The sequence below is a fragment of the Mytilus galloprovincialis genome, chromosome 6, assembly GCF_965363235.1.
Source record: "Mytilus galloprovincialis chromosome 6, xbMytGall1.hap1.1, whole genome shotgun sequence".
Taxonomy (NCBI): domain Eukaryota; kingdom Metazoa; phylum Mollusca; class Bivalvia; order Mytilida; family Mytilidae; genus Mytilus; species Mytilus galloprovincialis.
Genome location: NC_134843.1, coordinates 50280810 through 50294877, shown reverse-complemented (window position 1 = coordinate 50294877; position 14068 = coordinate 50280810). Strand labels below are relative to the sequence as shown.

At 31.0% G+C, this 14068-nt stretch overlaps 1 protein-coding gene across 1 annotated transcript; it reads right to left on the bottom strand.

Annotated features, from left to right (window-relative positions):
- Positions 1–6699: 6699 nt before the first annotated feature.
- On the bottom strand, positions 6700–8960 carry LOC143078601 (GTP-binding protein Rit1-like). The gene is made up of 4 exons (XM_076253457.1): positions 8299–8960; positions 7990–8072; positions 7478–7655; positions 6700–6965 (listed from the first exon to the last, which is right to left on the bottom strand). The coding sequence occupies exons 1-4, from the start codon at positions 8855–8857 to the stop codon at positions 6700–6702; spliced, it is 1086 nt and encodes a 361-aa protein (XP_076109572.1). The 5' UTR covers positions 8858–8960.
- Positions 8961–14068: the final 5108 nt, after the last annotated feature.

Below are 14068 nucleotides of genomic sequence, written 5' to 3'. Positions count from 1 at the left end.
TTTCTATTGTGACCTCATAAAAAAATGTTTCATTTTAACTTTACAAACTCGGTAAAAGAGAGTTTACTCAAATGTTTATATTTGTTGGCAATATAATTATTATCATAGAATAATCTAAATTTCTACTGTTAGCTGTTTGCATTGGTAAAAGGGTATAGTAGGACTTTTTGTTAACTTGAGAGACAAAACAATGTGTTAGTTATCATTAAGTTAATTATTTAGCCTACATTTTTACCTAGATTACATTATGTACGAGTTTACGTAAAAAAGACAAAATTCAAAAATAAATAATGTATCTTTCTTTCTAAGAAGAAAAAGAAAACACATTAGAAAATTAAAATAAATATATATTCATAGTAACTGACTGATTGTATTAATTGTTTACAAATTCACGATGCAGTCAAGCAGTTTTTCGAATATTATCAGAAGGTAATATCCATATATATATATATATATATATATATATATATATATATATATATATATATATATATATATACTTAGCGCAGACTCAGAGATATACATAATAATGGCTGCTACAATATACTTCCCACGTAAATCCTCATGTATTGGAACCTATTTGTAAACCATTTGCCGATTTTATTGTTTTAAAAACTGCAGTTAAAAAAAAGACAAAATAATTTTTATTCTCATTCGGATGCATAATAAAAAAAAGTGTAATGCATAAGAGCGAGAGAGAAATCTCCAAAATAAAAATGAGGCATTTAAGTCATTTCAAAACATGACTTCATACAAATGAAAACGCTACGGTTGAACGTTTCATGATACGTGAACCATCGAAATTCGTATAATATTGTATTAAAATTGATTGATTAGGTAAATTTTGTTTTATTTTCTATTATATTGAATTTTTCACGTATTTACTGATTTCAGCAAGTCAACATGTCGGCTCCTTAGTTACGAAATGTGAACTTTGGGTTTGACGGTAGCTTACGAGAAAATCATGTTAATTAAAAATGGCAAATGTTGGGTTTGAGAATTTAAAGAATTAAACAGATTTTTTTCTAGCGGTTATTCACGAAACAATCCATGCAAGCTACAGATTTTATGAATGTTTGAGCTTAATCGAACCGGGAGTAAAAAAAGAACAGCCACACACACAGCATATACATCATATACATCGGTTCAGTTTTTAAATGACCGTATTTGTTCTATTAGAATCGAAATAATTCATGGAAGCCATAGATTGCTAACGCTCAGGATGTAAATTTCTGACAATCTATGGCTTCCATGAATTATGTCTTAATTTATGCACACATTTATTTTTGAGAAAGAGACTACAAAATTCCTATTAAATATTTAAAATTGTATGCACTGTATTAATAGTAAGAGGTTCAGCTAGCTATAAACCATGTTTAATCGACCATTTTCTACATAATAAAATGCCTGTACAAACCAAATTGTTATTCTTTGGTTCGATATGTTTGAGCATTTTTTTTAATTTTTTTTTTTGGTTACGGACTTTCTGTTTTGAATTTTCTTGGATTTTTTTTTAAATTTTCTTTTTTGTGCCTGGTTCTATACCAGTTAAAATATATTATCTTCACATTGTACACTCCTTTTTTGATTCAAATGGTATCCGGCTAAACGTGTTAATGAAATGGTACAAGTTGTATTCTACTATCCAATTAAATGATAGAGATATAAAATAACATTTAGAAAACATTTATGTAATTTTGCTTTGGGTAAATTATAATCGAATTTCTGCTAATTTATAACCTTTATTTAACATTTTAATCTGAAAAATTCATAGTTTTTTCATGAGAATTGTGGACAACACATACAATGTGTATATTAACCATATGCATGCATCGTTATTTGAATTATTACAAGGAAATCAACAAAAGAAAATAACATATTATACTTTTACATATTGGTCATGATATCATACATCGACTACCAAGGCGATAACTATGGGAAAGAACATGTTTTGATATATTAATATATATATATATATATATATATATATATATATATATATATATATATATATATATAACTACCCAAATTGTCAGTACAATGATATCAAATCTGCACACTATATGTATATATATCTCACATACATTTTGTATTAACAAATGCTTAAAAGTGTAAACAGAATTTCGACTATACATTGTAGGCTATCCTAAAATAATGACATCATAACAAAAGCTTTATATTGTCCTTGAAAGTTATTAGGTCAATTTCAGATTTTTTGTTTTTATTATAAGGGTGTCTTTTTATCTTTGAAAAAACAATCACTGTCATTTTTATTGATGTAGACAATGTATTTCCCGGTTCTCCATTATTGTTAGGAACACGTATGATTTCATTATGTAAAGATCACTTTAACCCGTTACGTTTCCGTGGCACAAATAACCGGTTATTTACCCAAGGCATAAATAATTTTTAGAAAATCGTCGGTTATTGCATATGAAAAACCGAATTTATCATTACCAGTATTTGATAAGATAATGTTCAATGATAAAATCAAAAAATAAAAAATAAAAAATTATCAATGTATTCCAATCTTCTCTTAACCGGATCTATAAATGGTAAGCACGAGACGATAAGTTTACGTTTTTCAATTCATCATATATAGAATAACTGAATCTGTATTATTGGTAGATAATTTGCATAAGTGTTGAAAGTGCATTTTCAGGTTTTGAACTTTTAAACGTCAGCAAGGGTAGTGACACACAAACATAGCTAATGGCGTCCTTTTGTGGCGAACAAGCTGTTTAAGCTGTTTTAGCTTCACTATAATTATAGGAGGCTAACCTCGATGGTAGTTTAAAGCAGTTAAAATACGATGAGGTCGTTAACTGCAAGAAATCAAGAATCGTATTTTAATTTGATATTTATACAAGTGCAGCTATTAAATTAATTAAGTTAAATCCAAAATTAACAGGACTATTTATAAGTATACATGTAATATATATTAACTCAATATATGTTATATATATTAACTCAGACAAATGCAAATCCTTTACATCTTTAGATCTATTTAAAAAAAAAATATCAAAACAAATTGAAATATCATCAGGGGTAAAATACATACGTATTAGAAGAATGACAATTAACATCATGATCGCAACAAAGAAGTCAATCTAGGGAGTTGTCATTGTTACCATTGACAATAGTCTGTAATCTGACTTCAATATATACAAGTCCCAACTTAAGATGTCAAAACAGTACTTTATAACTTGCAAATTTCAGAAGCGCATTTCTGAATGTACCTCCGCCAGAAACGCTCTCGTTTGAAATTTGAAAGCCAAGGATGCATAAAAACCCAAAGAAAAGAGCATTAAGACAGTAAATGACCAAGAACTAATAACAATCATTAAATGGACAACTTTGCCTGTAAGCGTTGGTTTCTTGATCATTTTTAATTTATGAACGGACAATTTAAACAAAAGTTATCAACAAAGATACTGAGATGAAGAAACCCCCAGATTTTTATTCAAGTGATTTTTTACGTTCCAAGAAATTAAGTTCAATTAAAAGTATAGTGCAGAGCAGTTTTATTTGATATCTTAGGCGAAGATATTTTGTCATTACGGCAGTTCTTTCAAAACATGCAAAAGAAATACATTTTCGATTCAAATTTTTTCAAGCAATAATTTTCATTTATCACTTCACAAATTCATATGTCTACATACTGGGTTCTCGCGTACGTTTGATAACTATATTCAATCATATGCTACAATTTTTCTACATAGAAAAATAATCAAAATCTTGACTTAGAAACTCACTTCTTTATGTAACATTCGAATCATATGGACGATAATGAGTACACAGCAGGATTTGTTATAATTGTTGATAAACCCGTATTTTTACGTCCTTTGATGTAATATTATTTTAATAATTTCCGTGTTTATGTCTTCGCACATGTACTGAAGTCTTTACTGACGTCATCGTATAAAAATATTTCACTGATCTTATAAAAGACAAGGACAAGAAACAAAAACAACATGTCATAACGCTATAGATTTTACATAGGCATTTAAACGTTGGAAGGCTGACAATTAAGACGCACGTTTCGTCTATATGACACCCTTAACATATATGATGGCGCCAGAATAAAAAAAAAAATATACCAGACCAAATAAATAAAGAAAAAAACAAAATTGCTATCATTATATTTCTAAATATGATTTGTTAATTTAGCTCGTTCTTTAACCCACTGCATAAATATTGGCGAATAATTACAGGTTTGTTCCACCATACACTGTTCCCGCGTATCGACAAACCTGAAGATCATAAACGTCATTTTCTGAAAACTAAACACAGTAGCAGAGGTATTGATTTGATCAACTTATCTAGTTTATTTAATGACTCGACCATTCAAAACTGTATACCTTATTATTTTGAGAACACAGAACCCCCCATTATTTCTTTCACGTACAAAAAAAAAAAAAAAAACAGCGGAAGTTTCATTTTCAATTATACGTCGGTTACATCAGGCTTGAATGTAGATAATAATACTTCCTTAACTTGAAACTGTGAAGCATCGAAGTTAAGATATGTTCCATGTTATTACAGGGGACCACAATATCGCCATGGACAGAGAGGTTAAAAACGTTTTGAAAAAAGGACCAACATATCGTACTCCATCTAAAATAGATTTGAAAGAGTGTCGTCAAGTCACCAAAGATGCTCTTTCCTCGTTTTGTAAAAATTGGTATAAACAGGAAAAATCTGATAAAAAAATCTCTCATTTAAATAAATGTTTTGAATGTTGTAGATAATAGAATATCACATTTTGAAAATCATTTGGAAGTAAATAATAGAGTTCGTAATACGCTGATTTCCAGAATAAGAAATAAGGTTTATGTTTGTCCCGGCCGACAAAGCAGCCAATATTTTGGTGGTATGACATACATACTACACGGACGTTCTTAAGTATGAAATTTAAAATTCATCTACATTCATGCCCATGCGCTCTACAGAGAGTCATATAGTAAACAAACATATCATAACCACATCAAAGCTTACGGTTTCTTTTGAAAATTTGAAGATCCCTAATATGTATTGGTTACCTAAACTACACACAAACAATTTAAATATCGTTTCATCTCGGCCTCTAGTTAATGTTCTACAACCAATCTTTTCGAGCTTTTAACACGTTCATTAACTACCATCAAAGAGCTTATCATAACCTTTACACTAAAATTTACGACAGAAAGGACGATTTTTCGTTAATGTTCCTTTGGCACCACCTTACGGTGTTTTTATTTCACAGCTCATTCGCTATGCCTGTTTTTGTTGTGACGTTTTTGAATAAAACGAAAGTAATCTATGCACTACTGGTAAATTATTCAGTCATTTCGTTACCATAATTTACTTAAAACCTTTACAAAAATTTTCCATAGATATAAAGATTTTGTTATGAGGTTTTGTTGTACCTGTAGAAAACTTATTTATAACGGTTTAGCACATCCTCATTTTTTTCGAAAATGTTTTTAACCATGCCCAAAAATTTACAAACGATCCTAGGAATTTGTTTCGATCCGGTAAATAAACTTATTCTAAAAGGTTACCAATTCAACATTTTAATAAGATCGTTGAATATTGTTTTTATTGGTATAAATATTGATTTTGTTATCTTTAAATTAAAAGCAAACTAAATATTACTTGTATGTTATATACATATACACATTCATGTATCTACAATCTGTCGATACCTGTATTTTGACATTGCAAAAGGTCATGTTTTGCTCTGATTGTTTATGACGTCCTTAAACAAAATCCATTGGATGTTGGATGTGTACGGATTCATAATTTAGTCTTAGATGCATGATTTTTTGTTAGTTGTTAGAGTCTTTGAATTAACTGTTAGTACTCTTAGATATGTACCTAGTGTCTTTTTGTTGTTAGGATGTACAAGTACCCGTCCACGTCCACTTGCATTTTTGTCCATCTGATGATTTAAGCCTTTTTCAACTGATTTTTATAGTTCGTTCTTATGTTGTACTGTTAAACCACAACAACGCAACATTCTGTATGTATGTGTCTGTCCCAAGTCAGAACCCTGTAATTTGCGGTTGTCGTTTGTTAATGTGTTGCATAATTGTTTTTCGTTCAATTTTTGTACTTAAATTAGACCGTTAGTTTTCTTGATTAAATTGTCTTACATTGTCATTTCATGGCCTTTTATAGCTGACTATGCGGTATGGGCTTTGCTCATTGTTGAAGGCTGTACTTTGACCTATAGTTGCTAATTTCTGTGTCATTTGGTTTCTTATGGAGAGTTATCAAATTGGCAATCATGCCCGTACTTTTTTTTATAAATCTATATATTTATATACAGCAAACATAAACAACGACATTAGTAAAAATAACGTAACATCTAATTAAGTGTTAACATTCAATTTAAAACAATTCAATAACAAATGTCATACCAGGTTACCAGGGAAACGAAAGTAAAATGTTCGGAATCCAAATAAATTAAAAAAAGTACAAACAGAGAAAAGTATAATTTATCGAAATTTAAAGCACTTTTATGTGTAATTTGCCGAATTGTTTTTAAGAAAAATCTAAGTGATGAATAGAAAGATTTATGTATTTTGCCAAGAACACAAAGTAGAAAATCAAATGTTGATACAAAAATCCATTCTGTGTATAGATTTTAATACAATTGGTTTAATAATAATTAATAGTCATAATTCCTTAAATGCATACATTGTCAATTAAAAATCACAGGTCAAATAAATTTTCTAATCTCGATAAAGATTTACAGTTTCTTCTAAATAGTGTGTCTAAAAGTTTTTTGGGTCCTTTACGTGATGAATGTTTTTTTTCTTTGTCCTGTGACATCATCACTGCTTTTTCAATGGCCTCTGGGTTAAGCTTCAGTTTTATTTGTTTTAATATTCCTACTAAAAGTTCGTCCACTTTGTGATTTAACACAGCTGATGTTTCGATGTATTTGCAGTCGAATTCCTTGGCGAGTAGACGTGCTTCTGAAAACAAAATAGCAGAATATATATATTACTTGTTTACCAATCATCATACATTATTTCAAATAAGATTAATAATTTAGCTTTTTCACCTTCTTTTCTTCTTTATCTTTACAGGACATGAATGATTTAAATTATGTTTGAAAATGTCCTGTACCAAGTCAAGAATATTACAGTTGTTTGTATGTATCAATGTGTATGTCGGCGTCTGTTTGTGTTGCATGTTAGTGTTCTTATTGTTTCTTAGCTTTCCTCTTAAAGTTTCGCACGGTTTTAGTTTGTAACTGGATTTGTTTCTCAATCGATTTACGACACCGATATACTACTGTAGCCTCATGTTTTGTGTTGTCGTTTATACATATATTCAAATAATTAAAGCTGTGAACAGATTTCATTACAAACATATCATTTACAAACTAGATTTTAAAAACCAAATATGTGCCTCTGACATTATTATCATTGTACAACAAAAGATAAAACAAAATGATTATACTTTATAACAGATTAAATCTTACCTTCTGTCGTTATTTGTCGTTTTCTGACTAGATCAATTTTGTTTGCAACTAATATAATAGGTCTATCACTATCAAGTTTATTACGAAGATACTGTAAATATCCCTCCGCAATGGTAAACGAATTGCTATCGTGAACAGATAACACAACAACATATGCATCGACTGGTAGGTCATCTTTCTAAAAAAAAAATTTAAAAAATAAAGATCAGTTTTTTATTGTATGCTTACGCTACAACAAAATGATATTAATCAATTGCTTTATTTGTGCATTTTTCATATCATATATCATATGAAATTGTTCATTTTTTTATTAGGGGATTCAAAGTGATATACATAACATGCAATGTATGCAAGGGCATGTGGAATAAAAAACCAATCTGATAGCGAGGTAAAGAAAAAAAGATCTCTTGACGTTTTAAATTTGTGAAATGTAAATAAAAATAATATGAGGATATAATGTTGTTTTCTCCATTCATTGATAAGTACCAATATAATATTAATAATTTACAAACCTGATCGGATGTAAAAGCTATAAACTCCATTGTAGATTCCTCATTATCGACCACAAGAGTAAGTGTGTTTTCATCGAATTCATCTGAAAATGTAAAAAAAGATGTGTTTAACTTTGCTCTTTGTATTATTTTTGTTATTATTATTATACAATACAATTATAAGCAATCCGATTTGTCACCAAGCAATTCAAAATCTTAAAAATCGCACCAATTATATGCAACAGTGTCATACTTTTTTCTAATTGCATTATTCAATAAATTAATGTTGAACAGAATACACAGAGATAAAAAGAAAATAGGAAAACTTACGGATAACCAAGTCTGAAGACGACATATACTCTGAGCTCATAAAGCAATTTTCCAATGCTGTTTTACCAACTCCATTTGCACCCATTATAGACACCCTGTAGTATCCAGTGGAACACGATGATGAGCAGCTCCAAGAATTAGAACTATTTGATGCGTCACTAGGAAATCTTGATCTATAGTTAGATGAAACTGATGAGCTACTACTTTTTCTACGACGGTATCGAAGAACATCACTTACAAGTCCATCCGATGTAAGTGTAAATGATCGTACTCGTTTAAATTGTTGCTTTATTTCATTTCCAAAGAAGTCACTAGACGACCTTGTTAGCGCAACCGGAGACAAAGGTAAACTGTTTCTGTGTAAATTCTTTCTTACAAAATCGTTTGTCTGCCGCCTCTTTTTCTTAAAAGAACAATTGCGAGAATTTGGTTCTGATCGCGTTCCTTTGCTTATTCCTAAGGATAAAAGTTCTGGAAAGGCAAATTTTGTATTTTGTTTATTCTTCATTTCTTTGTTATTTAACATCTCCAACATGTCAAAATCACTCTGTTTTGTCATATCTGTATGCAATCTGAAGTTTCACAAAATTAGTAAACGAGACAATTTTACTTTTGTTAAAGTTTTAGGATTCAATTACTTAGTTTACAATATTTTAAACATCCTCTTGGTTTGTCGCACAGACGTATACTGCAAACTATTTCTAATACCATGTTTTATTTATACCTCTCCCTAGAGAACGCTGATTGAACACGTGAAAGGTCAATTCTTTAAGATGTCAATGCTAACGATCTATTGGATAAATAGTATTTCTTTAACAGGAGAATAATTCCATGTGGCAAATCGTTTGTTGCTCCTGATGAAAGCTGTAGGAGGGCAGAATAAGAAGATTCTTAACAGTCAACATTATTTGATTTTTCAAGAAACAACGTTAAAAGGCCTAAATGCTTAAATCATTTGGCATGTTATGATAAAGATAAGGAAAAGTGAATGACATCAATTAGATGACTGTGGTAAACACATCGGTTACAAATTTAAATATTAAGATAATTCCTTTCCTCACATTATGTTCACCTTTAAAAAAATAAAATGTAAGAAAAAGAGTGCATATTTTTGATGCAACATCTATCCCATATTATTGACATATAGTCAGACTTTAAATTTTTGATTTTGGTTGTTTTACCGCAATAACTATAATAAATATGTTTGTCATTGAGTACGGTGATGGTAACAGATCTTTGATTGAACTGAGAAAAATGGTTCATAGTATGTTTTGATATTCCTTGAAGTATAAAGAATCGATTCCAATTTCTAATAAAAAGGCGAATATGAGCTTCAAAATAAGTAATACAGTATCGAGGTGTAGATCTTTTTTCATAGCAAAATGGACAATGCCATTTAAGATACAATAACTAACATATATGCTATATACACCATCTTGAACTAATTTCTCAGTGCCTTTATACCACCTCCCAAAATGAAAACAATATTTATAGAAAAAGGAGAGAAACGTATTTTTGAGTATACACAAGCTGGTAAAAAATGTTTGAAGACATATGGCACCAAAGCATATTACTGAACTCCAATAAAAAAGGTCAAAAGGGAAAGTCCGTAATAAAATGTCAAAATCAAAAGCTTAATCAGATCAAAGTAATGGATAACAACTGTAATATTCCTGACTTGGTATTGGCATTTTTTAAAGGAAGAAAATGTAGGATTTAACCTGCTTTCATAGCAAGATAACCCTTCACTTGTATGAAAGTCGCTTTAAATAGACAATAATAGTGCATTTACTTGACATATCAACGATATGAGGATGAGGCTTAATAACGGGGAAAATGCGAGGCAGTGCCGAGCATTTTCCCCGTTTCGGGCCGAATCCTTATATCGTTGATATGTCAAGTCAATGCACTATTATTGTCTTTATACTGCAATCTAAAAAAAAAACATTTTCAATTGTTGTTTAGTGTGTTAATGTTATTTATTTGATTTAAATATTGGAAAACATCCCCCTTTAAAAAGGTCTCATATCACACAGGCGGAGAAATATACAACACGATGAAATGTACATCATTACCTGTTGAAAATCGGAATCAATGTGGAACGAATTCGTTTGTTTACAGACTAAAATATCAACAATAAACATAAAACATAATGATTTATAGGTTGCAAACAAAAATATTAATAAGTGAAATATGTTTTCCCAAAAATTGTAAACGAAACAAGTTTGAGTCGTTAAACGCATCGTTGTTTACATTGGAAACAATAACAGGTTGAAGAGGTCGTATGGATAATTAAATATAATTTCGACAATTTCTATTCAAATATTCATGAGAAAAGGTTATATCAGGTCAGTGACTCTATATGACATAGAACTATACGGTCAACGCATTTTTACTGCTCAAATAGAACGAGTGCTGTATAAATAACATTATCTTAAAAACAATGTGTGAAAAACAACGAACATAACGGTTACATATGTCAAAAATAGGGGAACAGCAGTCAACATAGCGTTATAATCTTAAACACTATAATAATATAATTGTTTGTGTTTCATTTCGGTGTTGTGTCGTAGTTCTCTCACATTTGATTCGTTTCCCTCAGTTTTAGTTTGTAGCCCGGATTTGTTTTTTCTCTATCGATTAATGAATTTTGAACAGCGGTATACTACTGTTGCCTTTATTTATAACAAAAAATATCATACATATGTCATCAAATAACACAAAAAGGCATATAGACAAAACACATCAGTATTATCTATTACAAGAATACACAAATCTATCATAGAACAATAACACAATAACGTAGTGTATAAGTACCGATCAACATCAAATGGATAGTACCAAACATAAACTATAGAATGAAAGAAATAATTCACAAAGACAAATAATTAAAAGAACATAATAACACGTAATTAAGATTGCAAGCTATAATATATACTCAAAGATCATCGTGTATTATTTGCAAAGTCAATACGGAATATTAATATCAAGATCTTGGTATCTTTCGATGAACTTTTCTTTAGAAATAGAGCTGTTTAACTCACATGTATAGATATAACAGATAACAAATAAGGGAACTCAGAGAACAGCATCAGGGCTAGGATATATAATCAATGAAGCTAGAAAATGGCACATCTGAAGGTTGCGTTATCTGACCTCTAAACAATAGTGCTTACTTGCTCATCACAATGTTCGCCACACTTGACTCCTAAATATACAAAGGAACTTTAATTGAAGAAAACATGCAAGACTAACGAACGCTAAATGCTCCTGATGATGGACAGGCGCAACGGTGCGATTGAGGAAAACATGTTGCTTTTTTGTATATCTCAAACCTTTCACATACATGACATTTAGCTGCTAATGTGCAATAATCAAAAGCACAGCAATTAAGAAAGTATAGTCATTAACAATTTTCCAATTGTTAGTATGACCATGCAGTACAGATGTAACAACACAAACAATAAATAAATATCAAATATACATATAACTAGTTTATCGACAACCAAGTCCTCAGATTATTCAGGGGATTATTTAAAAAATCACATTCAATAAAGATGGTAGACAGGAGGTTAAATAAGACTGAAAATGAAAATAAGGAACTTGTCAAAAAAACAACAACTGGACCGAAAGTTATGTTGTTAAGAAAAAATTTCTAAATAATCGTATCATTTAAAACTGAATTAGATTGATATTTAAACTCGAAGTCTATACACAAATGGTATTTACGAAATGTATTATTTTGTGTAATATAGTTACGAAATTTGTAACAATGCGCTCCCAACATATGGTACTATTCAGACTTCCAAGGTTTAGTACCGTAAACGATAAAAACTGATAAAATATACGAGTTGGGGATGCAACCCTAATTATAAAAAAATATCTGACACAAGTGGATCAGATAGTCAAACTCCTGAGTCTACAAGTCTTCATGGTGGAAGTAACAGAGGGAGAAGTTCCTCCTTGAAACTTCAATTATCTTCATCATTTGGAACCCAAATGAAACCCAAATAAACCCGTCAAAGATCTGTACAGAGACGTGCAAAAAGTATTCGGTTACAATGGCGTCATGTTTACATTTCAAAACGAAAGTTGTAAAGTTCATGCTTGCTCTGTAAATAAATCAACCAATGAAATACAACAAAAATAAAAACTTACCTCTAATACTTTGTTAAGTGTCCTTTTAGCCTGATTACATTTCATATCCTTTTCGGAATCGACTTGTATAAGCACTGAATATAGGCAGGGGAAATACTGACCCAAATACGGTGGATTTCTTGGAATAATTCATTTTTAGATTTAATCATCCCAGTACGTGTTTGAAGTTTTCTTTTTACATGTAACCAAACGTTTTCGATTATATTCAAGTCGGGGGACTGTGCAGGCCAGCTCATACCGGTTATTCCGTTCCGAGCTACAAACTCTTGGGTGGACCGTGCACGATGGACAGGGGCGTTGTCATCCTGGAATAAATAATTTCCTCCCGGAAAATGCCGAGCTATCACTGGCCACAAATGTTCATCAAGTATTTCTTGATATTTGACAGCATTAATATTGCCTTCTACAGGAGTAAGTGTACCGACGCCATTCCAGCAAATACAACCCCAAATCATGACTTGATATTTAGTTTGTGAAGTCCGCGGTTGCACAAGGTCCGGTCTACACCCCTCGTCTCTTTTTCGCCATACGTACACACGTTCATCATGTCCAATCATGATTTTACTTTCATCAGAGAAAATAACCTTTTTCCAGTTGTTATTAACCGTCCATTTCCTTTTTTCTCTGCACCATGCAAGTTTTTTTTTCCGATTGACTTCCCGGATCACGATTTTTTTCTTATTTACACACCTGTGATACCCATGTTTATGTAAATGGTGCTGGATGGTACGTTTAGACACGGGAACACAATTTTCCTCATTAAACTTGTTTGTTATGTCACATAAAGAGCTCCTCCGACTTGTCTTTACAATGCGTTCAAGCTTGCGGTAGTCGCGTGGTTTTACAAACAATGGTCGGCCACTTCTGGGTTTATTCTACACAGAACCCGTGTCTAAAAAATTTCGAACATTGTCAATAACTGTTGACTTGGGAATTCTAAGTATGTCAGCGATTTTTCGGCGAGAAAATCCATTCTGGAACATTTCCACAATCATGTTTTTGACATCTGTTGACAGTTCCTGACCTTTTCTACCCATCTTTGTTATTTTACTTGTTTTAACGAAACTACAATGGCAGACGACAACAAACGTCACATGACGGTAGCCCATGTGATGCACAACGCTAAAAGACTAGTACAGTAATACTCAGTGACGTGATTGACGTGGGGCAAGGCCATTTAAAAGTCAGTCACCTGTACAAACGTAAACACGACGCCATTGTGACCGAATACTTTTTGCACGTCTCTGTACATCGACAATCTAAACATTCAAACTCATGATGAAAGTTTAACTATGGCAAAACGTGTACACGTTTCTTTATTGAAACCTGATTTTATTTTAATCCATTATCAGTGAAATAGAAACAGAACTTTTTCAGAATTAAAAACATAATTAAAATCAGCTATTACTAAAGCCCATCAAGAAACTATCAATCCACTAAATAACATCATGAACCAAAAAAAAAACTAAAACAACATCGTTTATAATCGTTTATAATTGAAAAAAGCTCAATTAAAACAATATGTTGACAACACACTTACCGATCTTGATAAAAGATATGAGAAATAAAGAAATTTGGTCAATGCAATTTTTATTCTAATGCAATTATTTTG